This window comes from Primulina tabacum, chromosome 16, assembly GCF_025594145.1.
Source record: "Primulina tabacum isolate GXHZ01 chromosome 16, ASM2559414v2, whole genome shotgun sequence".
NCBI lineage: Eukaryota > Viridiplantae > Streptophyta > Magnoliopsida > Lamiales > Gesneriaceae > Primulina > Primulina tabacum.
In genome coordinates this window covers 29,487,464-29,513,990 of record NC_134565.1, presented here as the reverse complement: position 1 = coordinate 29,513,990, position 26,527 = coordinate 29,487,464, and the positions used below count along the sequence as shown (strand labels likewise).

Below are 26,527 nucleotides of genomic sequence, written 5' to 3'. Positions count from 1 at the left end.
TTGGTACACATGATAAGATAAACATGTGATATATAATATATGGATAAGTTAATGATAAATATGATTTTAATAAGAGTGATTAAATTTATATATTAGATTGTAATGACAAAATTAATCTTATTATAATAAATTTTATAATTTCAAAGTTGTTGCTTAAGTTCATATTTCTTATATGTTCATTGGACGACAGTGCTTGCATGATTTATTTATTTATTTTTACCTAATTTTATATATTATATAATATGATAATTGAGCCCTTAATTTTGTGAGTCAAGTCAAATATAAATTTTTAAGTTTAATCGAGTGATAGTAATAATTTTATTGAGATTTATACAAATCATTTATATAATTCTCTCAAATTCATTTGTATAATTATCATATTATATAATATATAAAAATAAATAAAAATATTTATTTGATTTTAATTTCTATCTACAAGTTAAATGAGAGAATAATATGGTTTAGAATTTTTATATATTGAGGGCAATTAAGTTATTTGTAGTGTTTTATCATTAGATTAAAATTATCACATCTCATAAAAAGAGATATTTTATCCCTATATAAAATTATTTATCACGAATATCATGGGCTTTTTAAAAATGTAGCAAACGTGGGATAAAGATGATTATTTATCAATTTTTTTCATATCTTATGTACCAACCTGTATCTAAGAGCACCATGTACTAACTCTGCAGTCATCATGTAATTTGTTTAAAACATTCTTCTATCTTATCAAACTAATTACATGATTTTAATAAGTTATGATAGTATTTTTTTTTATATTTTATTTAATTTACGAAATTTCAATTACAAAAATTTAAATTTTTTATTTTAAAATAAAAAATGTTCATTATTTAGTTTTTTAATAAATAAACGTATATATTAAAAGTTATTATTATTTTTAGTATAAAAAACATTTAGTGATAATAACGATTTTGTTACAAATAAAAAAGATCTTAAATGTATGGTTAATAAAACAATCATCAGGTGTAGGAAATTATGGTTCCGTTTAAATAAGTATTTTAAAAAAAGTTTTTAATGTTTTATAAGTGAAATTTTTTAAATAAATACTTTGATAAGATTTGTGTAAACATTTTTGAAAAATCATGTTTCAAGTATAGTTTTTAAAGAACAATCGAAATGAGATGTGTTTTTGAAGTTTATAAAAATGAAGAAAATGATGAAAATCAAAGTATATTATTTTTAATTTTAAAAATATTTTTATAAAATAGTTATCAAAACACATATTTGTTCTTATAAAAATATTCGATAAGTTCTTGTTCAAATATAACCTACAACAAATTATTTTATAGTTTATAAACTTTTTATCATAGGCATTTTTACAATTAATAAATAAATAAATATTATCAATGGGTATTCAAAATAATTATTATCTCTTGTATTCTTGCTTTTATTTATTTTAACTAAAAAAGAATTAACTTTAAATTCATCAAATTATCTTAAGAAAAAGAATAAATACTAAAAATCTTACTTTTAAATTTGGTATGCATATTTATAACCATTTTTGTCGAAATTTTTTCCTTCTTATTGTTAAAAATATTCAAAAATAAAATTATTATTTAAAATATTCAAAAATAAAATTAAATTATTTACAATATTTTTGAGTAAAGTGCTCAGAATAGATTTTTGGAACAATATGTTTAGCTAGGACATTATGGAGATTTATTAAAGGCTATTTTTAGAATTATTTTAAAAACAAGAAAAAAAATAGAATATATAATATAATTAAAAAAAACATATATAAATCTAAATGATAGAATCTTCGATATCTATGCAAACAACGTTTGAGATAACGTCTGATCACAAGGCGCGTGTCGAGGAGTATATATATATACATACATACATATATATATATATATATATATTTAACCAGCTAAGTCAACGATCGAAGAACCCTAATCAATTTTCCTGCCAAATGGCCAAGAAGCGAAAGATCGCCGCCAAACCTCTGCAGCAGCCGCAGGAACCTGAACCACCCCAGCTGCAAGTAGAAGTTGTTGAAGAAGAAGAAGAAGATCCGGAAGAAGAAGCTGAATATGAAGAAGTAGAATACGAAGAAGAATTGGAGGAAGAGGACGAAGAAGAAGAGGGCAAGTCATCGGATGAAGAGGACAATGGTGAAGATGAGGACCTTGTCGATGTGCCGTCACGGAGCCTACTGGATTCTTTTACCAAGGAGGCTCTGATAAGTTTGCTCTGCGAGGCGGCGGAGAATCACCCTGACGTAGCCGAGAGGATTCTAGAGTCAGCGGAGGCTGATCCATCTCAGCGGAAGATATTCGTGCACGGCCTAAAGTGGGACACCACTTCCGAGATTCTGTCTGAAGAGTTTGTGAAGTATGGCGAGATAGAAAATTGTCGCGTGATCCCAGATAAGACCACCGGAAAATCCAAGGGATATGGTTTTGTTATTTATAAGTCCATCCGTGGGGCTAGCCAGGCATTGAAGGAGCCGCAGAAGATAATCGGTGGCAGGATGACGTGTTGCCAACTGGCGTCCGTTGGGAATTTTCAGCCGCTGAAACCGAGTAGTCAGGAGCCAGGGTCGTATGAGTCGGAGTGTACACAGAGGAAGATTTATGTGAGTAATGTGGGGGCGGAGCTGGATCCCAAGAGATTGACTGCCTTCTTTTCGAGATATGGGGAGATTGAGGTAGGACCGTTGGGTCTAGATAAGGAAACTGGGAAGCCGAGAGGGTTCTGTTTGTTTGTGTATAAGATGGTAGAGAGCGCCAAAATGGCTTTGGCAGAACCTCACAAGCAATTCGAAGGAGTTACTCTACATTGCCAAAAGGCAATTGATGGTCCTAAGTCACACAAGAAGCAAACGATTCAGATGCAGAAGCCACAGAATATTCAGAGCCAACAATATGCCAACAACTTGGCTCCGAGTTTTGCTGGTTCGGCAGCAGTGCCAGGTGTTATTCCTGGAAATTTGACGGCTCCATTTCAGCAGCATCCGCAGCAGGGCTTGAGTTTTAACCCAGCTGCTTTAGGGCAGGCATTGACAACATTAATGGCGGCACAGGGGGCGGGATTGAACCTTCTAGGGGCTTTTGGTTCTGTGGGACCAGGTGCTGGACTGGTGAACAACCCTGCTGTGGTACCCAGCATGAGTCAGCTGGTCCAGGGTGGATATGGAAATCAAACTGCCGGGAACATTGGTCAAAGTGGGTATTCAAGGATGCAGAAGGGGAGGGGAGGTGGTGGTGGAGGGTCCCAACGTGGAGGAAGGGCTTACAGGGGGCGATAAGAGGCAAAAAGGTAATTGGTTCATACTCAAAATTATTTTACCTGCATCTTTTCGTTCTCTCTTGTGACCTTAATTATGAAGGGGTTCACTCTGCGTTTCAAGGGAAAACTTTAGGTTACTAGGGGAGGAATTAAGTGAGTCTAGGAAAGGTGAAGGAGATGTAGCATGAGCAGAGAGTAAGAAGAAATTTAATGTTGAATTGAAACACTAGTATTTCCAAAACAATGGTAATTTAGGAGTGTGCTGGATGATAGTATTATCCAATACCTTCAAGTTTTGAAAACTATAGCTTTTTTAGTATAAAAATATATGCTTTGTTCTTTGAACTCCCTCCCCAAGGTGTTGCACGCAATGTGCCATTGGGATGAAAGGTACCAAATGAAGGTTAGTTTGATTACTTGGTGTATGGTTCTGCACTCTGACTGAGTGGTTTCAAGATTGTCATCTGCACTATTTAACTTTATTCAATAAAGTTTTCTATGAAAAACAAGAAACTTCACTGGATAAAATTTTACCATGTTTTCCCTATCGTGATTTGGTTTTGTTGGTAAATAACATTACTGAGATGCTTTCGGTGGCATGAGGATGTTAGCACTATGACCCAGTCGTTTCTTTGTTTCATTTGGGGCAGGTGGTGATTTCTGGGGAAATAACTTTGGTACTGCTTAGGCTGTATGCTTCTGTGGCTTCTGAAAGTTGGTTCGAAAAATACAAATGTAATTCCGGGCCTGACTAAAATCATTCTGCTGGCAAGCTGTGAATCTCTCTTGAAAAAAATTCTGTCCATTATCTGAAAGAGCATATAAAATTGTGACGCAGCAAGAAACTCCTCTAATTGCCACATATTAGCTGTAGAACAGCTGTCAGTTAAAGCATTACAAATCTAATTTATTTTCTGGAATTTGTTTAAACAACCATTGGTTATTGTTAAATTCCATGACCTTCTCCTAGCTCATTTTTACTCCAAATTGTTCATTCGTTACATTTGGAAGTCCTTTACTTTTGCTCTCTGCTTCTGGAGTTGCTTTCTTCACAAAATGTCTGCTCTTCATCTTCTCCTGTGAACTACTTCCTCTTCAATTCTTTGCATTTGTCACCAATGTATGTTCGTTCAGCCACATTTTAATTCCACGTTTTGGCCATCCAAGTGTTTTAAGTGACTGCACAACATCTTTTGTCCCCATTTTACTCAAAAAGTAATCTATCACGTTGAGTAACTGTTTTATTGATACCGAGCTTATTATTCGATTTTTCTTATGGTTATTGAATCTAAAGTTGTTTTTGTTTTTTGTGTTTTATACTTGAATCAACCACCCGTTTTAACTGTTCACGTTCACAATTGCTTTCAAAGTTGTTCTTTGAAACTTTTCTAAAGTTGGTTACGTTTTTGTTACTCGGTAATTGTGCAGATAACCATTGGCTCAGCAAATTTCTGACTCCACTTTATGAAACTTCTGATTTCAGAAACTCAAGCTAAAGACATCCTGATCTTAATTAACAAATGTTTGTTTTCTTTGTTATATAAAGACCGGGGTTGTGCAATGCACAGTGTAGTTTATGTATTTGAGCTTGATTCTTCTTGCTCTCTGTTTAAAAGATATGCTTTTCTTATTTAACATATTAGTACGGTGTCTTAAAAGTTTTATGATTTTAGATGTCGGTTTTCATTGTTTTTCTCTAGTGACATTAACAGAAGATATTAGCTTGGGTGCAGTTTCTCTGATCTATCAATCCTTATGGGCCTGTTGAGCAACACCTTGAAATACTTTCAATTCGATGTACAAATTAAAATTTATTTTTTTGACATATTATACTTGAGAACGATAGAAAACAGAATCCAGTTAAGAAAAAATAGGTGGTTGGGCTAAACTTGAGGTGTACTCGGTGTCATCATCTGATTTAGGAGTTGCCTCCTTGGCCTTTCATATCCCAGGAGATTATTTATGATCTTTTTTTTAATCAGCAAATAAAATATATTACTCGGTCAAAGCAGATATAAATACACTGGACATACACGACCAAATAATATGTAGTTCAATACAAAATAGCAGATATAAACACACTGGACATACACGACCAAATAATATGTAGGTCAATACAAAATAGTCCTTAACTACTAGGTATTAGAACAAACATCTGTAAAAAGAAATACAACATAATCAACCTCGTGATTATAATGCATTATAAGCAAATAGATAACGAAAATATTGTTGATCATGCAGCTGGATCATGAAAAATCTCCTGTGAATATCTGGTGCAGTGCTCTCAAACATCATAGCATTCCTGACAGTTCAAATGTGATAGATTGTCGTAGAGAAAGCTAAACTCTCCGCCTTTGTAATAACTAAAGTCAGTGTTCTAAATGGCGGTCTAAACTCTTTGCCTTTGTAATCACTAAAGTCAGTGTTATAAATGGCGGTCTAGGCGGTAGGCGGCCCTCGACCGCACCGCCTAATCATGAGGCGGGTGTTTTAGGCGGCCTCAAGCTATACAGAGTTGGGCAGGCGGTCGAGGCGGGTGGAGGCGGTGAATAGGCGGGTCAGGTGAGGCAGTTAACATTTTTAAATTATAGTCAACAAATTTTAAAAATTTATTCAAAGTCAACTAATTTTAAATCTCAAAACCCAAGCACACCCACTTTTTTTTTTGTTCACTCTCAAGTCTCAACCATTAATCCCACTGCCCACCACACACAATCCGTCGCCTGCTGCTCGCCGCCCCCGCCGCTAGCATCAAGATTCTTTAGGTTAGGCTTTGCTTATTTATTTTATAATACTTTCCGATTTTGTGATTTCAAAAATCAAATTTGTTGTTTTTTCTCTTATTATTATTGATTTATTGTTGAAGATTAATGGCGAAAAAAGATTAACAATCGGAGTTGGAATTTAAGCCAAAGTTTAATGATATTGTTTGAGAATATGAGGTCTTGTATAATAAAGAGAAAGGGATTGGATCACATGCAAGTTGTGCAAGAGGCTTATTAAAGAAGGAGTTTGTAGGATGAAACATCGATTGCGGGTATTGTAGGACAAGTTGAAGCATGTCCTAAAGCATCCGATAAGTACAAAAAAGAGTGAGAGACTATCTTGAAAATAGCAAAAATAAAAAGCGACAAAAGGGTGGAAAAACTAAAAGAAGAAAGGACGGAGGTAAACATAGGTGTTATGGAGAAGATGGTGATTGTCAAGTGCTGGGAGATAATTCAAAAAAGAAGCCAAAGAACCTCGGGCCTATTGATAAAGTGGACATCCACAATCGATCCAACAAAGGCAAGACAACAAACATAAATGATGTGTTGAAGTTAAAGTTTACAAATGATGTGCATGAATATGTTGCTAGATGGATATACGAAACGGGGGTTCCTTTTCATTCAATTGACAATCAAAGTTTTAGACAACTTGTAGAGGCGATTGGCCAATTTGGTCCCGGCTACAAACCTCCAAGTCAATATCTTTTAAGAGAGCCACTTTTGAAGCAAGAAGTTGAGAGGACCAAATTTTATCTAAAAAAAACATGAAGAAGAGTGCATGAAAAATGGATGTTCAATAATGACCGATGCATGGACCGATCGCAAGAGGAGAAGCATTATGAATATATGTGTTAATTGCAAGCTAGGCACTTCATTCCTTGGTTCTATTGAAAAATCCATGGAGGCACTCACCGAGGTTTTTATATTTGAGTTTGTTGAAAAATATATAATTGAGATTAGCTCGCAACATGTTCAAGTAGTGACGGACAATGCCAAAAACAATATGGCGGCGGCGGATTTTTTGAAGGTTACACAACCTCAAATTTTCTGGACCTCTTGCGCGACTCATTCAATCAACCTCATGCTTGAAGCAATTTGAAAACTACTCAAGTTTAGCGGAATTCTTGAGAAAGCAAAGGCCTTGACTATATTCATCCATGCACATCATAGAACTTTGGCTATTACGAGGAAACATACCAAGAAGAGTGATATTGTGAGGCCAGGAGTGACTAGATTTGCTACTTCATTTTTGACTTTGGAAAGTTTCAAAGACAAGAAAGATCAATTGAGACTCATGTTTACATCCGATGAATGGAGCAAAACAAAGTCAAGGAGTAGTGTGAAGGGGAAAGCGACGGAAGCGACGATAGCAACTATATCTTTTTGGAATGATGTTTCTTTGGCTTTGAATGTTTTCACCCCTTTAGTGAAAGTTTTACGTCTTGTTGACGGTGACAAGATGTCCTCAATGACCTTTTTATTGGGTGCTCTTAAACAAGCCAAAGTAGACATTAAAAAGTCTTTCAAAAAAATGAAAATGACATCCTTATTTTGAAGATTATTGATGAGAAGTCTTAGTGTAGACTTGATAGTCCTTTGTATTATGCATCTTACTTGTTGAATCCATTTTTTTACTTCAAATAGTCAAGCATATCATATGACACAAATGTTATGAATGAGTTTTTGAATTGTGTTGAGATAATTTTTCCCACTGACAAAGACATGCAATCTACCATTGTTAATGATGAATTGTTGAAAGTATAAGAGTAAATCTGGAAAGTTTGGAAGAAAAATGGCGGCGCGACATATGAGAAGGTGGATGTGTACCATGATTTTGATCCGAGTAAATCCTTTATCCTTTATTTTTATTCATGTCAGTAAATGTATTTTTTTTACCCATCTTTGGTTTAATTATTTTTTTTTCCTTTTTGCGTTTTAAGTTGGATGGTGGTCCAATTATGGCGGCGACACTCCAAACTTACAAAAAACGGCAATGAGATTTCTCTTTTTGACAAGTAGTCATCGGGGTGTGAAAGAAATTGGAGTCAATTTGAAGGGTAAATATTGAGAACTAATTCATAAATTATGTTATCTATCATTTTTTTTATTAATAACAATGGTTTTAAATTTTTAGATACATACTAAAAAGAGGAATAGGCTTGAGACATCAAGATTGAATGATCTTGTATATGTCAAATTTATTGCCAATCTTATGAAGAAGAAGAGTAAAAGAGAAATGAGTGGAGATTTGCTTCTATCCTCTCAAGCTGGTGAAGCTCAAGGTTGGCTTGTTGATGATTGTGATGAAGATGAGGTCGAGTCGGGTTCAGGACTTACTGGGAGAATGGCGGAGGCCTCGGGAGCGGATGAAGTGCTACAAGCCTACAACCAAGGAGGAGTGCAAGGAATATCCTCATTAGAGAACTTGACGAAGATTTAGATACATTGGAGGAGGAGAATAAAGATGTTGATTTTGAGTCCGATGATGAGAGGATTATGGATGTAATAGATTTGTATATGTAGATGATTTGGAAGATTAGTTATGTTTAGTCTAGTACTTGTTCAAATGATGGATTGAAACTTTGAAATTTAAACTTAGTTTTTGATAAAAGTAATTATATTACTTTGTTAGCATAACAGCGTTACTATAATGAATCTTTATTAATTATCTTATTAGTTTGCATTTATATATTTATTTGCGCATTATCTAGATGATATTGCACATATTATATCTTAGAGTGTAAGCGTAGAACTCACATGAGGGTGCACGCCGGTCCTAGAATGGAAAAATTACCCCGGTTATAGAATGGAAAAATTTGGGAGGGGGAGAGAGAGATGATCTGATATCTCGACTTGAGAATAATAGATAATTTCGATGGGAGAGGGAGAGAGAGATTGGGATTGCTTACTTCCTCTATTTATAGATTTCGATCCAACGATCGAAAAAATTGAAATTTGATTACCATTCCAAATGAGGTAGTTGTTGGTCACGTCGTTTCAACGTCATTGTGCTTTACTACTATCGTAAATTGCAAATGTTGCTCGCGGGAATTTATACATTCTATCTGATATCTCTTGACTTGAGAATAATAGTTAATTTCGAAGGGAGGGAGGGAGATATTGAGATTGCTTACCTTCTTCTATTTATAGGTTTCGATCCAACGATCGGAAAAATTGAAATTTGATTACCATTCCAAATGAGGTAGTTGTTGTTTACGTCGTTTTCAACGTCATTGTCCTTTACTACGATCGTAAATTGCAAATGCTGCTCGCGGAAATTTATACATTCTATCGGTAATCAAAGACTGCTTTAGTACATAAAACTTTATCTGATAAATCATGGAGTAAACTGATAGTTTTTAGATAATGTTTGGACGAGAGTTTAACTAAATTAAGTATGATGATCGACTGAATTCTCAAATCAGTTTCCCTTTCAATTTCAATCGGTCCCTTATGATAGGCACACTTTAGTTCGGTAGACCTCGAGAATCAATTTATTTTATGTAGTTTTCAGTTTGTCTCTTCTTAATATAGTCATTCAGTTTGTCTTTTGTTAAACCTCAAAACTTAATTGAACTAACACTTTCTCTATTTTTTTGTGTGACAAAAAATCTACACACATGGTTGGAAAAACTGAAGTCATATAACTGCAACAGAATATGTACAATGAAGAAGCTAGTAGATTAAATGATAAGCCAACACTATCTATTATAAGAATCTTTGTGGCTACTTGAGTGCTTGCTGGATGATTCAATTTGTCTCTTCTGATCAGTTAATTTATGAGGTTCTCTAGAGTCTCCATTTTATGATTGCTCGACTGACTCACTTCCTTTTTTTGTCAACCACGGCGGGTGGCTTGAGAAATACTAAAATGTCGGCCAGTTGAGTATTTATACCATCAATCTTGGATGACAACTGAAACGTTCACTATTTGTTTTGCTTAAAAAAATAATAGAAATTTTTTTTCTTTCTAATTCATTCGATCGAAACACTAAGCATTTAAAATATGAATATTTTGCACTATTTTAAAATAAACCAACCCACTATTATTAAAAAAAAAAATTCAAAGTATGAAGTCGTAAAACGTTAACCAATCTAAATTTACATTATTTCAAAAATAAATTTAACATCCTCTCAAAAATCTCTCTAAAGCATCGTAACCATAAAAAATCTTTAAGTAATCATAAACCATAAACATAGTTTTATTTGCGAAAAAGTAGCAATGGTCCTCGGGTTATGTGCACCTTCAGTCCAACAAGATCAACCATCAAGACCTCCATCAACATCAATCTCATGCTCATCTGCATCGATCACACCTAGTGAGTCTATTGACTCAGCAAACCTTAATAATGATAACAAGTAATACATATACATTCTCAAGCAACAGTGAAAATATTTATAATAAAATACTTTTTCATGAATATAAACTTTAACATTTTCCTTTCAATATATCATATCATATTTCCTTTCATCATATATGTATACGTTTCTTTTTTTATGGAATTCAGATCTTCAATTGTGACTTTTGTATTAGCTGAAGGTAGATGAATCCATCTACGTATTACCACGGTACCGGGCGACGGGAAATCAGCGATACTCTTACCTGTCAACCGAGGCTTGGCCTTACATGTCATCGTATCATCATATTAGTCACAACCAATTCACCTCCTCCAACTTTTCATATTTTCATCACTTATAAAAGTTCATGCACATATAAATCATTTTTCTTTTAAATCAAGCATGCAACATGTTTTTTAGCTTTAACGTTTCATCATAAAATTACATAACATTTGAATTAAGCATTTTAACATTTATTACAGCATTCAAGGCATTGTCAGGATGTCTAACATTTTTCAGGTGTAAAATGATTATTTTGCCCTTGAAACCCTAATTTTCCATAGTTATTCTTAGACCTTGAAACAACGACTCATATCATTCTAAACTTAACATATTACCTTAAAATATACCCATAAATATTTCTTAGATGTAAACTTAAGCTTCTCGACTAATTTTTCAATTTGTTTTTAAACTTAGACGCACATCCTGGTTTTGACTCGTATTGACTCGAAACTTAACCAAACTTGAACCAAAGCTTAATAACACATAATCAAACCATATACAACCCAAATCAAACCATCTAAGACCCTCGGAATTGCTTAGAATGCCTACTGAATTTTTCTGCACTTGTTACTTTGAACCCTAGCTTGTTCGACCCTATGTTTCCTTCGTTCCTAGCCCTTGGACGACCCCACCAGACCTTAGCTGACCCTCTTAGGATTGACTTCTTTTGGCATAAAAATCTCAAGAACTACCTCTGGAATTGTAAGTTCTTCAGAAATTGGCTGGAATGTAGGTAGTTCACCTATAACTTCCTCAAGCTGCTCCTCGTCCCATTTGCAAGAGAAACTTCTAGTGCAGAAGGAGGTGGAATGACTTCTGATTGGGAAGGTGGAGATAATCTGATTTCAGTTTGACCTATAGGCAAACTGTTGGATGGTTCAACTGACTTTTCAATTGGAGCATCAGCTTTGACCAGAACCTGATTGTTTTAGCTCGTCGGGTGCTTTGTAGAAGTTGTGTTATAGAAATTGCACGATTTTTTAATAGGCATGAAAATTAAAAAGACATCCCAGACCTTGTATGTTTATTGAAGTTGCACGATTTTTTCTTGCTAATCCGATTGTTGGAACACGTGCTCATGTTGCGTCTATGAGACCAATTTTTGAAAAAGAATATATGAAATGTACGAAAATGTCATTTTATTAATCTATAAGAAAATATATTTATTTGTAGGGATGTTAATGAGTCAAGCTACTCGCGAGCTATTCGGAGCTCGGGTCAGCAAAAATCTTGTTTAAGATCGTTCGTTAAGCTTATCGAACCGAGTTCGAGCTTAAAGATATTCGGCTCGTAAGCTCGCGAGCTTATTCTCGAACTCGAGCTCGGCCATTTAACAATTTGATGATGGTAAGTAGGATTTATGTACTTGGTTTCTTATGGAATTAAGTCATATGATAACTTTTGATTTTTCAATATAATTATGTTCATATTTTTCAAACAAAAAATAAATCATAATAAGATTTAAAGTACTAAAATAAATTTTTTTAAAATTCAAAATCCAAATAATTATATACATCAAACCAAAAAAATTAAATTTTAAATACGAGAAATAATTTTTTAAAAGGAATATGTAAATAATAATAAAAAATTAAAAATTTAATTTTCATTAGATAAAGAGTGTGTTTTCGATATTTTACATGGAATTTTGGTATAAAAAACTCTATAAATTAAAATGGTAAAAAAATTTAATTTTCATTAGATAAAGTGTATTTTCGATATTTTACACCGAGTTTCGGTATAAATAAAACTTTGAATTAAATATTGGTTTAAGGTAATTTAATAAAATATCAATTACTGTTGGGATGAGAAATACAAACAATCTTGATTTTGATGATAACAAAACTTGTAATTGTGTTTCTAACATATTACACAAGTGTAGAGTTGTTAACTCAAGATGAATGCTGAAACTCGAATTTAGTCAAACCGAGAATTTGACAAGCTTCAATGTTTCAATTATATTTCGCAGCTCAGTGATGCAAATGACCATATGTTAAGACGAAGAAACGGAAAATTCAATTTGGGACAAGTCGTATTTCACGTCAGTTGAGCTAAATCGGATGTTATCTAGGCAAACTATGGTTGCAAGACCAAATTGATTGCACAAAAATAACAATCAGTTGGCAGTATTTTGGTTATCCTGATCAGCTCGATTATCCAAATGAAACGATTCAATATGCGTTATGAAGATAAGACGACGATCTACAAATCATATTCACATGTCAAAGTCTGAATCAGATAAGATGCTGATAAATGACGATGAAAATATGAGTTCTGCGCATACTTTGCTGATTTCAGCAGACCTCATCAGTTGTTTCAGTTGAGCAGTTGACCAGGGGAGCTAAACTGACCAGTTTAGCATATGAGAAAAACTTAATCAGTTGACCAGTTGAGCAGACCAAAATTGAACCAGTTGACCAATTTAGCAAGAGCAAAACTAAAGGACCAGTTTGTGCTCGGGAAAATGTCCAGCAAGGCGGAAATGACCGTTTCAATATCAGAAACAGTACAGAAACTTTCTAAACGGTCATATTTTTGTATCTAACATATATATCATTGTTGGAGCCTATAAATACATCTTGAAGATCAAATACAAGCTTTTGAAGGAAAATTCAAAGCATTAGCAACCTATATGAAGAAATGAGCTAGAATGAGGGCAAACCCAATGTGTGAGGATGCATTTGAGAGATAAATACACTGTAAAGGATTAAATCTTCACACACTATCACTCACATATACATGATAGTTGAATTTCAAAGTTTAGTTGAGTAAATTTTTACACAAAGACATTACAGATTGTGCTTGTAATCTGAGCATAAGAGACGTTAAATGTTATGCGGATTGTGATGCCGCAATTTCTCTTGTTGTATAAATCAAAATCTTGTAGTTGATCATTACCAAGGAGAAGAAGGGATGACGTAAGAGTTGTTGATCTCTAACATTCATAAATAAATTCGTGTCTATTTATTTATTGCATTTACTTATCATTTCTACTATTTATAAGATGCATTGTTGAAGCATTTTATGTGTATTTCAAATACCAAGATATTGGATACCAAGTGTGAAAATGTTTCAACCAAAATGTTTTTTTACTCATTCAACTTGTCTTTGAAATATTTTACAAATTATTTAATCGGTTTCTACGAATGATTATTTTGAGTGTCTTTCGCTTAGTTTAAAAATCAAACTCGATATAATTCATTGGTGTTCAATATTTTAAGAACCGAACTATTGTAGCTCAACGATTATCTCTCAATCGATCTTATCAACAACTTTGATAATGTGTTTGTTCTTGAGACACGTGCAAATTTTATAAAAAAAAGTTAAGGATTAGGATATCTATTAAATTTTCATAAAAGCGAAACATATATTTTCAATATTTCACATAGAATTTCGTAAAAAAATAATTAATTTTGCATCGCGACTGTAATAAATGTTTATTATTACAATTTGAATATAAATTGAAATCCTGATTTTGGGCTGTATTTTGAGCCATTTCTGTGTTTGAGACTACAGTTTGTACAAATACAATGATATTGACTGTGGGTGACGTCTGCAACACAGTGAAATTCCCTTGTCCAAATGATATCTATTTATAGCCACGAGAACATGAATAATAATTGTGACAAAAAAGCCTACCCAAAACTCAGCTGGACCCCTTCTAATTTACTTTCACATATATTTTCTACCCTTGAATTTCAGTTCTTGCATGCGCCTGTGTCTCCATGTTAGGTAGAAGGGATGTTCTTGGGCAAAAACTCTTTAACCACGAGCACATGTATTTTTAAATTATAGATTTATCGAATTTGTATTGTTTAATTTTTCAGCTTTTAGCGTTTCATCCCTTTTCTTATATTACGACGGGATGGATTATCGTTGTAACGTATATTCGAATTCACGTCTCCCTCATCGAGTGAGAAGTTTATGCCACTATACTATAAAGTGTTGCATTTCATCTTCTATTTAGCTTAAATAAATGAGTAGCTCTCTTGTGAAACGATTAATAGGAAGTGAATTATCATGAACGAAAGATGATCTCCAAAAATACCTCAAATACATGTACTGAAAAATGTGAATCGAAAGATTACAGAAGCTTACCGCCAACTACCTATTTATAACAAATGAGAAGTAAAACAAGTAAAGAGTAAAAGCGTATTCAATCAACAAAAGCGTGTAGCAACTATTCTAATACTCCCCCTCAAGATGGAGAATGAATATTGTGAATAGCCATCTTGGACAAAAGTTCCCGAAACCGTCCAGGGAGAAGTGACTTTGTAAATAAATCAGCGAGCTGCAAATTTGAGGCCACATATAACACCTTGATAATCCCAGCTTGCAACTTCTCTTGCACCACATGACAATCTATCTCGATGTGTTTGGTGCGCTCATGAAACACGGGATTAGAAGCGATGTGTAGGGCTACCTGGTTGTCACAAAATAAGGGTACTGGAACATTATAGCACACCTGAAAATCTTTAAGTAATGAAAGCAACCAAACTACTTCACATGTTGCATTCGCCATTGATCTATACTCCGCTTCGGAAGATGACCTGGACACAGTATGTTGCTTCTTGGATTTCCAAGATATCAGTGACTCTCCCAAAAGAACACAAAAACCAGAGATTGATCTTCTTGTATCTGGGCAGGCTGCCCAATCTGAATCAGAGAAAAAACTTAGCTTGAGGTTGGACGTAGAGCTGTAGAACAAGCCCTGACCTACTGTCCCTTTAATATACTTCAGCACAGAATATATAGCTTGCAAATGTGCGTCTCGTGGCTTCGAAACATATTGACCTAGCTTGTTCACTGAATACGCTAAGTCGGGACGTGTGACAGTAAGATAAAGAAGTCTTCCCACAAGACGTCTGTATTCAGAAGGATCAGGAAGTAGTTCACCATCTTCTTCACTTAGCTTCAAGCCTACATCTAATGGTGTAGTACGTGGCTTGCAACCAGTAAGACCTGTATCAGCAAGTAATTGAAGAGCATAGTGCCGTTGGCATATAGAAATACCTTGCGATGAACGTGCCACTTCAATCCCAAGAAAGTACTTGAGGTCACCCAAATCCTTTAACTTGAATTGGTTGTCTAGAAACATTTTTAAATCAGTGGCTTCTTCCTCATTGTTCGTGGCGATGACTATATCATCCACATATACCACTAAGGCCAGAAACACATCTCCACGCTTGCGAATGAACAAAGAATTATCTGCATGAGATTGAACAAAACCAATATGAAGTAGCGTGGAAGAGAATTTGGCAAACCATTGTCTCGAGGCCTGCTTCAAACCATATAGGGACTTGTGCAATTTTCAAACTGCATTCGAAGGTAAAGACTCTCCCTGGCGTTGATAACCTTGAGGCAACGACATATATATGTCTTCAGATAAGTCACCATGCAAGAAAGCATTATTCACATCCAGCTGCGTTAAAAACCAGCCGCGAATAGAAGCCACGGCCAACAAAGTTCTCACGGTTACCAGCTTTGCAACGGGAGAAAAAGTCTCAAGATAATCAATGCCCTCTTGTTGCGTGTAGCCCTTAGCTACAAGGCGTGCCTTATAGCGTTCCAAGCGACCATCAGCAAGAAATTTGGCTTTATACACCCACCGAAAACCTACAACACGCTTGTCAGGTGGTAAAGACACAATGGACCAAGTCCCATTACGTTCCAAAGCTCGCAATTCCTCAGACATGGTTTGTCTCCATTCAGGGTGAACAACAGCCTGAGAGAAGGAGGTTGGTTCAACAACAGATGATATAGTGTGTATGAAGGATTTGTGAGCTGGAGATAAACGATGATCACCAAGAGTAGAGGACAGCGGGTGAGCAGTACAACTGAAGGAAGAAGAGGCAGTGGTATAACAATGAAAGTCGCTCAAATGACTTGGGGGTTTGAGTGTTCTGTTGGATCGAGTTGAACGAATAGACTCATGATGAATGGAGACTGTAGAAGATTCAATTTGTGTTGGCAAAACATTGTCAAAGAAGGTGTCCAAATGTGAGGGAGACAACTCACTGTGAAATGGGAAAGTATTTTCATGGAAAACCACATCATGTGAGATATATATTTCATTTGTTTCAAGATTAAGAAGTTTGTATGCTTTAAAACCCAATGGATAACCTAAAAATACAGATTTAATAGCACGGGGTGAGAACTTATGTCGATGACTTGAGAGAGTGGCACCATAACACAAGCAGCCAAAGACCTTTAAATGGGAATAAGAAGGTGATTTAGAGTGTAATATCTCAAATGGAGTTTTATGTGAAAGTCGAGGAGAAGGGGTTCTATTGATCAAATAAACAGCAGTTTGAACACAATCAGTCCAGTAAACTAGAGGAACAGATGATTGGAAAAGAAGAGCACGAGCCACATTGAGAATATGTTGGTGTTTTCTTTCCATAACTGAATTTTGTTGTGGTCGTTCAACACACGAGTGATGAGAAAGAATGCCTTCGCTACGAAAGAAAGTAGAAAAGTCCAGCTCAGGAGCATTATCTGCCCGAACAGCCTTGATCCTACGCTCAAATTGGGTGAAAACCATCTTAAAAAAAAATGGGAAATGTGCTAGAAACATCAGACTTAGCCTTGAGAAAATAAGCCCAAGTGAACCTCGAATGATCATCTACGATAGTGAGAAAATATTTATAGTCTTCAACACTCAATGTAGAAAAGGGACCCCAAATGTCAAGATGTACTAGATCAAATAAATTGTCACTAACTAAGTTGTTTGAGATAAATGGTAATCATTTCTGTTTAGACAATGGACAAACATGACAATCAAAGTCTTTTGCTGGACATAAGGAATCAAGAGCTAAATCACTTCCCATAACAGATAGTCTTGAAAAAGATGGATGACCTATTCTAAAATGCCAAAGTTTACATTGGGTTAAAGAAACATTACAAACAGTAGAAGAAGAATGAACACTTGGTGTCAAACTGGAGGTGGTTAGCACGTAGAGATTTACAACTCTTTTACCCATCCCAATCATCTTGTTCTCGTGAAGTGCCTGACTTTGACATGAATCAGAAGAAAAGGAAACTGAGCAAGGCAAATGAGTTGTGAGTGAACTAATTGACAACAAGTTGAAGTGAAATTGGGGAACAAATAAAACATTCTCCAGTACAAGATCACCAGACAGATGAACAAAACCAATGTGTGTGGCTGATGCAGTAGAATTATTAGGCAACGTGATAGTTGAAGTAAGAGGTTTATATGAAGAAAAAGATGAAAGGGAACAACAAATATGGTGTGTTGCCCCAGTATCTAACACCCAATCACAAGTAAGAATGGAAGTAAAGGCTGAAGGATAGAGGATTTATACCACTGAAACAGGAAACAGAGGGCTCATGCTGTTGTGCAACTGAATTGGAATTGGAATTGGAGCCATATCCAAGCTGAAGTTGTGAACTGAGGAAAGCAATGAGCTGCTTACAATGCTCAGGGCTAAGTGAATCATTCAAGCCATTCGAGTTTTTGTCACTGGATTGACAAACTGGAACAACTTCAGTAGGGGCAGAAGTGGAGGCTCGAATTTGATTGACTCAGCTACGATATTCGCTTTGCTTCTGCTTGTATTTGGGGTGACTGGGAGGAAACCCATGAAGTTGATAACACTTGTCAATTGTGTGCCCTGGATAGTGACAATATGAACAAACCATCAGTTTATCATTCTTATTGCCTTTACCATGGGAAGGACCTTTAACAAACGTTGCAGCAGGTGATTGATGCACAGAGGCATGCGAATTAACAGCACCAAAACCACCATAAGCCTCTTTATGTATCGATCGTTGGCGTTCCTCCTGTACTACAAGTGAAAAAATCTTAGACATGACTGGAAGTGGCTCCATCATTAGGATTTGAGCTCGTATTTGAGCATAAGAGTCATTCAAACCCATCAGAAATTGTAGAACACAATCCTGATTTTGATAATTCATCCACTCTTTCATCGATCCACAAGTACATACAGAAATCGGCTGAAAGTCTTTCAATTCATCCCAAAGAGTTCTCATACGAGTATAATATCCACTAATATCCATTGATCCTTGTTGCAAACCATTCAGGAGTTTCTTAATTTGAAATATACGTGGAGCATTGCTTTGATGAAAGCGATCACGTAAGTCAATCCAGATTTCATGTGCAGTAGCAATGTACATTAAGCTATCCGCAATTTCTCGAGAAACAGAATTAAGGATCCAGGAAATGATCATGCTATTACAGCGGATCCAAGCCCCATACAACAGATCCTCAACCGAAGGACGCACAGAGGTTCCATCGACGAAACTAATTTTTTTTTTCGCCGTCAACGCCATATTCATCGCACCACTCCAAGTATTATAATTGTTACCTGAGAGAGGATGAGACACCAAAACAAGACCAGAATGATCACCATTTTGTAGATAGAAGAGGCTGCTAGAATCTTCAAAAGCAACTCTGGCCCCGGCCTTGATTGGTGGTGGAGCCTTGAACATTTGAGTTTGGAGCACCTCTCGCCATGAAGAGAAGCAGATCTATCGCGGATTAAAGCTCTGATACCATAATAGGAAGTGAATTATCATGAACGAAAGATGATCTCCAAAAATACCTCAAATACATGTACTGAAAAATGTGAATCAAAAGATTACAGAAGCTTACCGCCAACTACCTATTTATAACAAATGAGAAGTAAAACAAGTAAAGAGTAAAAGCGTATTCAATCAACAAAAGCGTGTAGCAACTATTCTAATAACGATCTCACGGATTTTTATCTGTGAGACGGGTCAACCCTACTGCTATTCACAATAAAAAGTAATAGTCTTAACATAAAAATAATAATATTTTTTCATGGATGACCCAAATAAGATATTTATTTCACAAATACGACTTGTGAGATTGTCTCGCACAAGTTTTTGCCTAAATAAATTTGTGTATAATAACAAAAATTTCCCAGGTGTATAAAATTCCAAGGCGTGAATGGTCATTCAAATGATTTGAGCTTTTTTTTTTTGTTTTTTATTTTTTATTCAAACCTTCAAAATATTTCTAGACAACTAGGGGAAATTTTGCAATGACGAACGATTATTTTCAAAAATATTCGTAGGCTGTTGCACAATAAACGGACAAAATGGTTTCACAATTTGTGTTGTTTTTTTTTTTTTGGTTGGTATGGGGTCAAGATTTGAAAATCATGCACTTGATTGGGAACGAATTACGATACCTTTTCTTTCCCAATGTATACAATATGATACTGCTTTGTATTTTATTTTGGTGTTAAATCTTTGATTTCAGACCTTTGATTTGAATGAGTGGGGACGATGATTAAAATTGAGTCAATCTATATTTGTCAGGATTGAATACATAAGAATATTAAAATACCATTAAACAAATATCCTCACTCTCACTTATTTATACAAATAGTATATGACGAATATTTGTAACAGACTCTCATCTTAGGAAAAAGTGTTGATAGAAATAATCGAAGTCATGATCACACTGATCAAATGTTCACATATTCTATCAATTCGAACACACATTTATGGACGTATAGATGTCAAAATTTCTCTTATGCATTGGAGTGTGAAAGTAATTTATCCACAAGAAACTACATAATAGGAAACACATGTATATCAAGTGATGTCAAATATTCAACCACAAATTACATAAATCTTCATGAAATAAAATTCATTTGGTCTTGGTGTAGCCATATTCTACGAGCTCATGGGGTCTATTTACTTTGTATTTTGGGATTCAAGAGTAAAATGGGGAGGACCATCGTCAAATTCCACGCTTGAGCCCCCCTCGAAACACCCATAATGGAGAGATGATTTGATGTACTAACTTTTTATCTTGTGTGTATAATAGAAAACATGAAAGGAAATTTCATTGTGTAATTTGATTGGATGACCTTTAATTTATCTATTGAGTGACTCAAAAGATAGGATAAACATGGATTATTCTATATTATATATGGAGTTTTTGTCTCCCGATGATGCGGTAAAATTAGTATTTAGATCGTCAACATATACGTCAGCTTTCACAAAAATGTGAGTGACTCACATGATCTAGCACAGACTAACCGATAAACATCGAGTATTTCACTGCAGTACATTGAAAAATTGTTAAATCATAATTTTGGAGAATTTGGGAGAATGATGTTGGTCAAATTTTATTTGCGAAAAATAATTTTTCTAAAATGTATTTAGGGTATTCAAATACATATTAAAATATATTTAATCAAAATTATTTTGCTAACTATCTCTTTAATAATTTGAGTAGGTGAACAAAATTGCACAAGTTTAAAAGAGCAAAAACTTGTGTGAGACGATCTCACGGGTTGTATTTTGTGAGACATATCTTTTATTTGGATCACCAATGAAAAATTGTATTTTTTATGCTAAGAGTATTAATTTTATTGCGAATATCGGTAAGGTTGACCCGTCTCACATATTAAGATTCGTGAGACCATCTCATAAGAGATCTACTCGTTCAAAAGAAGACACCTAAATATAAAACATGGTATTTTACCATATTGAACGTAATCAGTTACCCATAAAGGCACCAAAATTTTGGTGATAAAAGCCACTTGAATCTTTTACTTTTCTCAAAATGTTTTTTTTAATCCTTCTACAGAATGACAAGTATGCCCCTAAAACAATTTTTTGTTTAAAAAAAACCTACATTCAATTCTTTCTTTTCTGTTTTAGAAAATATACAATTTAAAAAATACTAATATTATATAATAATTAATATATATATCGAAACACAATTTTAACAAACTCATCTCCCATCTTAATATATATATATATATATATATATATATATTCGACTCGCGTGTCGAATCAATATATTAACATAAATGAGAATCAATATGGGATAAGAGTATATACAAAGTCACTGGAGTGATATACAAAAGAATCTATAACTCACTTATCATAACTAGCTTTCATTATTTATTTCAAAAAATCTTGCAAACTAACAATTGATTGGGAGAAGGGATTTAAAAATTTGCTAGGTTTTCATAATTTATTTCAAAGAATCTTGCAAACTAGCAATTGATTGGCAAAAGGGATTTAAAAAAGTTGCCAACGTAGATGTGTTAAATTGGCAACCACAATTGCCAGATCAATCCTAGATTAAGGACAATTTTCCATCTGAGTTCATTTAGATATGTTAGGATCTTAACACATTAAAATAAAATAAAAAAAAAACATTAAACCTTAAAATATTTGATGAATCCTCAGATTGGTTGGTGGGAGATTTCAAGAAATGTGATTTCGTGGCTTAGTTTTGACCATTCATTTAACAATGCTGCGACATGCAATACATCTCGATTGTGATTGGATTTTATGGTACAAGTTAATAAATATGAAGTCTCTAGAGAAAACTACATTAATCTTCAAAATACTACATTAAGTATTTTTTTTTTTTCGTATCAAAATTGTAATTTTGTATCTGTTAAATTTGATCGTAGATGTTATCAAACGTTAGTTTTAAACCCGAGTTTTTGTTTTTTTTTTAAAAAAAAATTGGTTAATTTTCAAAAATGACATTGATGTGACGTCGATAGACTTAATACTGATGTAACAACGCTCACCATATAAATTTACTTTTCATGACATCGAAGACGAAAATTGTAATTTTTCCCTTAATTCAACCTCATATTATAAATATAAAATTACTAATTTTATTTTCTTTGTGTCTTTAGCGTGTTTATAGCTAATCCATACTAACATTTACATTTAAGGATACATAAGAGTTTAATGTTTCATATATCTTGAAAGAACCATTGAATCTAGTGATGCACGAGATAAGGAGTAAGTCTCTTGTGAGACGGTCTCACGAATCTTTATCTGTGAGAATGTTCAACCCTATCGATATTTACAATAAAAAGTAATACTATTAGCATAAAAAGTAATATTTTTTCATTGATGATCCAAATAAGAGATTCATCTCACAAAATACGATCCGTGAAACCGTCTCACGCAAGTTTTTGCCCGAGATGGGAGGTCACTAAAGTTTTATTCATGCTATTCATATGAGTTGTGTTTTAGTCATTAAATATATATTTAATGTTATTATTCACTCAACATATGACACATTTACTGAGTGAATAAATCATGACCACTCATTTAACCACGAAGTACGGATGACTGGTCACGATTTATCACTTAACATACATGTTATATATTGAATGGATGAAAACATTGCTCATATAAATAGCATCAAAAGCAGTCACCTCCATCCTACATTTTAATTTTCTTTTATGCATAACATCTAATATTATAATCTTTATCGATAGAGTTGATCCGTCTAACGTATAAAAATTCGTGAGACCGTATCACAAGAGACAGACTCAATTTTGAAAGAATGGTCAATTATGTATGTCCCAACAATAATTCAATCGGTCTTTACCAATTAAATGTTCTCATTTTCATTTATTATTATTAATTGATATTTTTTGGAACTATTCATACACCTAACTATATTTTACTCTTTTATTCAGTTAAGTCTGTGTCTACTTAAAGCTGGGAAGAGTTTTCATTTTCCTTCAATGGCTTCAGCAACATTACTAAAGAATTTCAACTACAATTCATCCCAACAGCCCATGTTTAACATTATAGAAGCTCCGCTTAATTTCACGTCTTTTGCACAGAATAATTCTCCATTCAAAGATTTATCCTTCTCATCTTACCTCAAGCCCAAGGATAAACAAAATGAGACTAATTCCCCTATTGATGACACGGAAATAAGTATTTTTGATGCGCAAAAGTATTTCAGCGAGACCAATGACTCGAAAAGCTACCAGAAGAAAACGATTCAGCAGAAGCAGAAAGAGGTATCTGAACAAGATTCGGTATCGATTCAAAGGCAGTCATCTGTGAATTCTTCTGCCGATGGATATGGCAAGAACTTTAGATCAAGATCGTTTAAGACGACGCCTACAGCTTCATCAGAGGCGAGCTGGAACAGCCAAACGGGGCTCTTGGCGAATCCTCCAGGTTCGGTTGGCGTCTCGTTGAAGAATTTCGAGATAGATGGATCCAAGAAACGAAACTCGTCCGGGAAAAAGTGGTTCTTGAGCCCGAAAAGCTGCTGCATTGGGAAAAAATCTGTCCAGGTTAAGGAAACAACATCGGAGAACGAGAATCCAGGGCCTGTTTTGATCAAAGAAGATGCTGAAAACATCAGTAACATAGATTCAATTATCCACAAGGGTCCGAACCCTGGGAAATATCTTGGATCAATCCAAGCATCACGTCAGCACCGCGTTTCGGCATCGGGCAGGCCTTTTTTCGATGGAGTAGGGCCTTTCTCGTTTCCGATTTTGAACCCTTCGAACCAGGGTAACAAGCCTGGATTGAAGGATATTGTAAAGAAACCAAATGTGAGTGTCCTCGAAGATCAGCCCCGGAAATCTTTGGAAGTTTTCCAGGCAATGCTGGAACTTTCATCGGCTTTACGACCAGATCATAATTCTATGCTGAATCGAGGCCAATTCAAGATTCCGGGAAGCCCGATTGCTCGTGTTACGAACATGGATGACGATGTTGGAAGCGACGCGAGCTCGGACTTGTTCGAGATCGAAAGCTTGTCGACCCCAACTTCATATCCAATGTACCGTCGGAGGGATTCCCTGGAAGAATCTGCTCCTCCTACTTTCAGTGCAAGAAGATTTTCTTCTGGACATGGGATTACTATTAACAACAGTAGTGTCCAGTTTGATACGAGGAGCCTCGACGAGCCGCCTACGCCTAGCGTGGCGGCGACTGAGTGCTACGCTCCGAGTGAAGTGAGCATTGATTGGAGTGTCACCACGGCCGAGGGCTTCGACAAGGCGAGCATCACCAACTTCTCAGTGTCCGCTTCGGAAATTGGGAATGTTGATTTCTTGCGAGAGACGATGCAGCAGCATCAGCTGGAGGAGGGAGTTTGCGGCGACGGCGGGAAGAGGAAGGGAAACGGGGGGCTGTTGCTGATGGGATGCAGACAGGAGAAGGCGGTGAGCGTGGGCCCGCAGCCGGTGAAATGTATGGCGGAGGGTCCACCGATTTTCCCACTGCACGTGGGCGGTAGGCCACCGCGGGCTCATAAGACGACGGGGGTGGCGGGAGGTGGCTCTAACGCGGCGCGGCTGTCGCTTGCTTTTGCAGCATGAGATTTCGTGCATGTCAGGTGGTGGCAAACGGGACGGGTTTGGGGTTCTTGAATTGGTAGGTATTATTTGACTAATAAGTAATATGTGGGAGAGTTTATTATTTTATGTTTTGGATATTTTTATCAAATTCATATGCTATAATAATCTAATAAAATCATCCCTCATAAAATTTATTAACTGTTTAATTTTATGTTTAGTTAATAATAATTAATAGAAATTAGTGGGATTGCAATTTGATAGAAATAATATTAAAAATAAGTTTCAATGATAATTTTGATAAAAATATTGGTATAGGGTCAATTTGCAAAACAAAAGACGGCCTCCTCTGAGTGTCAGATTCTTTATATAATAAATAGTATAGATAGTACGTATATATTACATAAAAAATCTTATGAGATCAACCGTGGTGCATGTTAATTTTTTTTTTCTCTCCAGACATACATCGAGATGACTCATCTCATATATATAAATTCGTAAGGTCGACTCACATAAAATTTACTGATTTAAATTCATTCCGACCACTTGTCTTCACATTTCACTCTTTTCTCAACATCTAAATTCTTAAATATATTTATTATTTTTTAATAAAATTAACCAAAATGGGAGTTTTCCTAATTAGTGTAGGTTTTTGCAGTCCTCAATTAAAGTATGAAGTTCAAATTCTATTTTAGTTATTTGGCAAAAACAAAATTGAAAGAAATTTGACGTGACCATCTATATCCTGACACCATGCTGATCCACATTATTTTTTACCAGAAGGAGGCTTTCGAAATTAAAATGAAATTTGGACGTAATATATTACATTAAAAAGCTTAAGAACATACTTCAAAAAACTAAAAAAAGACTAGCATACACAAACCAGTGGGGTACATTAATGTGCCTATATATATATATATGAAAAACAAAAAATATTAGATCTTTTTTTTTTAAAGAAAAACAATAAAATCTTGATGCTTCTTTAAAGTAAAATGGGACGATAATTTGATTTTAAGAAAAAATTACAGACATTCCATGAATTTAGAAACCCTTTATAAATTTGATAGACTAAAATACTTTACTCGGTGTAATGTCACTCAAATATTTTTAGTCTTTTGAATTTATATATTTATTTTTTAAACTTTTCACATGCACGTTACATTGTGATGGTGAAAGTGTTATTTATTTAGCAAAAAATTTTGTTTATCATGCTATGACAAAACATATATAGGTTAGGTACTATTTTATTAGATCAGTACTGGAATATGAAATCTTGATGATTAAGAAGATTCATGGAAGTAAGAATCCAGTTGATATGCTCACAAAGACCGTGACTATTGACTGTTCAACTTCAGTTAGACCGCAAGTATAAAAGAAGATATATGAGCTACCATATTTAATGGTGAGAAGACGTGATTGAAATCAAGGTTTCAAGTGGGAGAAATGCCAGGTGTACCAATGTTATTTGAAAAATTGTAATTTGAAAACAATTGTCAATGGTTGGTGTCTATAACATAATTTAGGAGGAATTAAATTCACAACTGCCTTCGCTTCAATTTAATACATCCCAAATCGAAGAAATTTCAAAGCATCTTCAATTATAGAGAGTAAAGTGTTATGAGGTTATCTTATTACTATTATAAAGATTTACACTACCTCCGTGGACGTGACGATCTGTATTGGGTGAACCACGTAAATCTTTCTATTCTTATTTATTATTTTATTCGGTAATTTTGGTACTATATTACCATTATGATTGTCATCGCTTCGATGAAA

At 34.7% G+C, this 26,527-nt stretch overlaps 3 protein-coding genes across 9 annotated transcripts; 2 read left to right on the top strand and 1 right to left on the bottom strand.

Moving 5' to 3' along the window:
• The first annotated feature begins 1,876 nt into the window (after positions 1 to 1,876).
• LOC142529697 (UBP1-associated protein 2A-like) lies at positions 1,877 to 11,698 on the top strand. 7 transcript variants are annotated; one of them, XR_012815943.1, is made up of 4 exons: positions 1,877 to 3,285; positions 5,497 to 7,866; positions 7,964 to 8,080; positions 8,158 to 11,698. XR_012815943.1 is itself a non-coding variant. In XM_075635307.1 (2 exons), the coding sequence occupies exon 1, from the start codon at positions 1,937 to 1,939 to the stop codon at positions 3,272 to 3,274; it is 1,338 nt and encodes a 445-aa protein (XP_075491422.1). In that variant the 5' UTR covers positions 1,877 to 1,936; the 3' UTR covers positions 3,275 to 3,285; positions 5,497 to 11,698. The 7 variants fall into 7 exon arrangements, 3 of the variants coding, with proteins under 3 accessions (XP_075491422.1, XP_075491419.1, XP_075491420.1); XR_012815944.1 differs by having other exon boundaries at positions 7,964 to 8,999; positions 9,226 to 11,698; XR_012815942.1 differs by having other exon boundaries at positions 7,964 to 11,698.
• Positions 11,699 to 16,616: 4,918 nt separating this feature from the next.
• LOC142529734 (uncharacterized) lies at positions 16,617 to 19,201 on the bottom strand. Its single transcript, XM_075635350.1, has 2 exons — positions 17,966 to 19,201; positions 16,617 to 17,650 (listed from the first exon to the last, which is right to left on the bottom strand). The coding sequence occupies exon 1, from the start codon at positions 19,110 to 19,112 to the stop codon at positions 18,186 to 18,188; it is 927 nt and encodes a 308-aa protein (XP_075491465.1). The 5' UTR covers positions 19,113 to 19,201; the 3' UTR covers positions 16,617 to 17,650; positions 17,966 to 18,185.
• A 3,914-nt stretch (positions 19,202 to 23,115) lies between these two features.
• LOC142529996 (protein PHYTOCHROME KINASE SUBSTRATE 4-like) lies at positions 23,116 to 24,933 on the top strand. The gene has a single exon (XM_075635745.1). The coding sequence runs from the start codon at positions 23,171 to 23,173 to the stop codon at positions 24,773 to 24,775; it is 1,605 nt and encodes a 534-aa protein (XP_075491860.1). The 5' UTR covers positions 23,116 to 23,170; the 3' UTR covers positions 24,776 to 24,933.
• The last annotated feature ends 1,594 nt before the right edge of the window (positions 24,934 to 26,527 follow it).

Coding starts and splice junctions, on each gene's coding strand:
- LOC142529697 (XM_075635307.1), top strand. CDS start 1,937: ATGGCCAAGAAGCGAAAGATCGCCGCCAAACCTCTGCAGCAGCCGCAG.
- LOC142529734 (XM_075635350.1), bottom strand. CDS start 19,112: ATGTTCAAGGCTCCACCACCAATCAAGGCCGGGGCCAGAGTTGCTTTT.
- LOC142529996 (XM_075635745.1), top strand. CDS start 23,171: ATGGCTTCAGCAACATTACTAAAGAATTTCAACTACAATTCATCCCAA.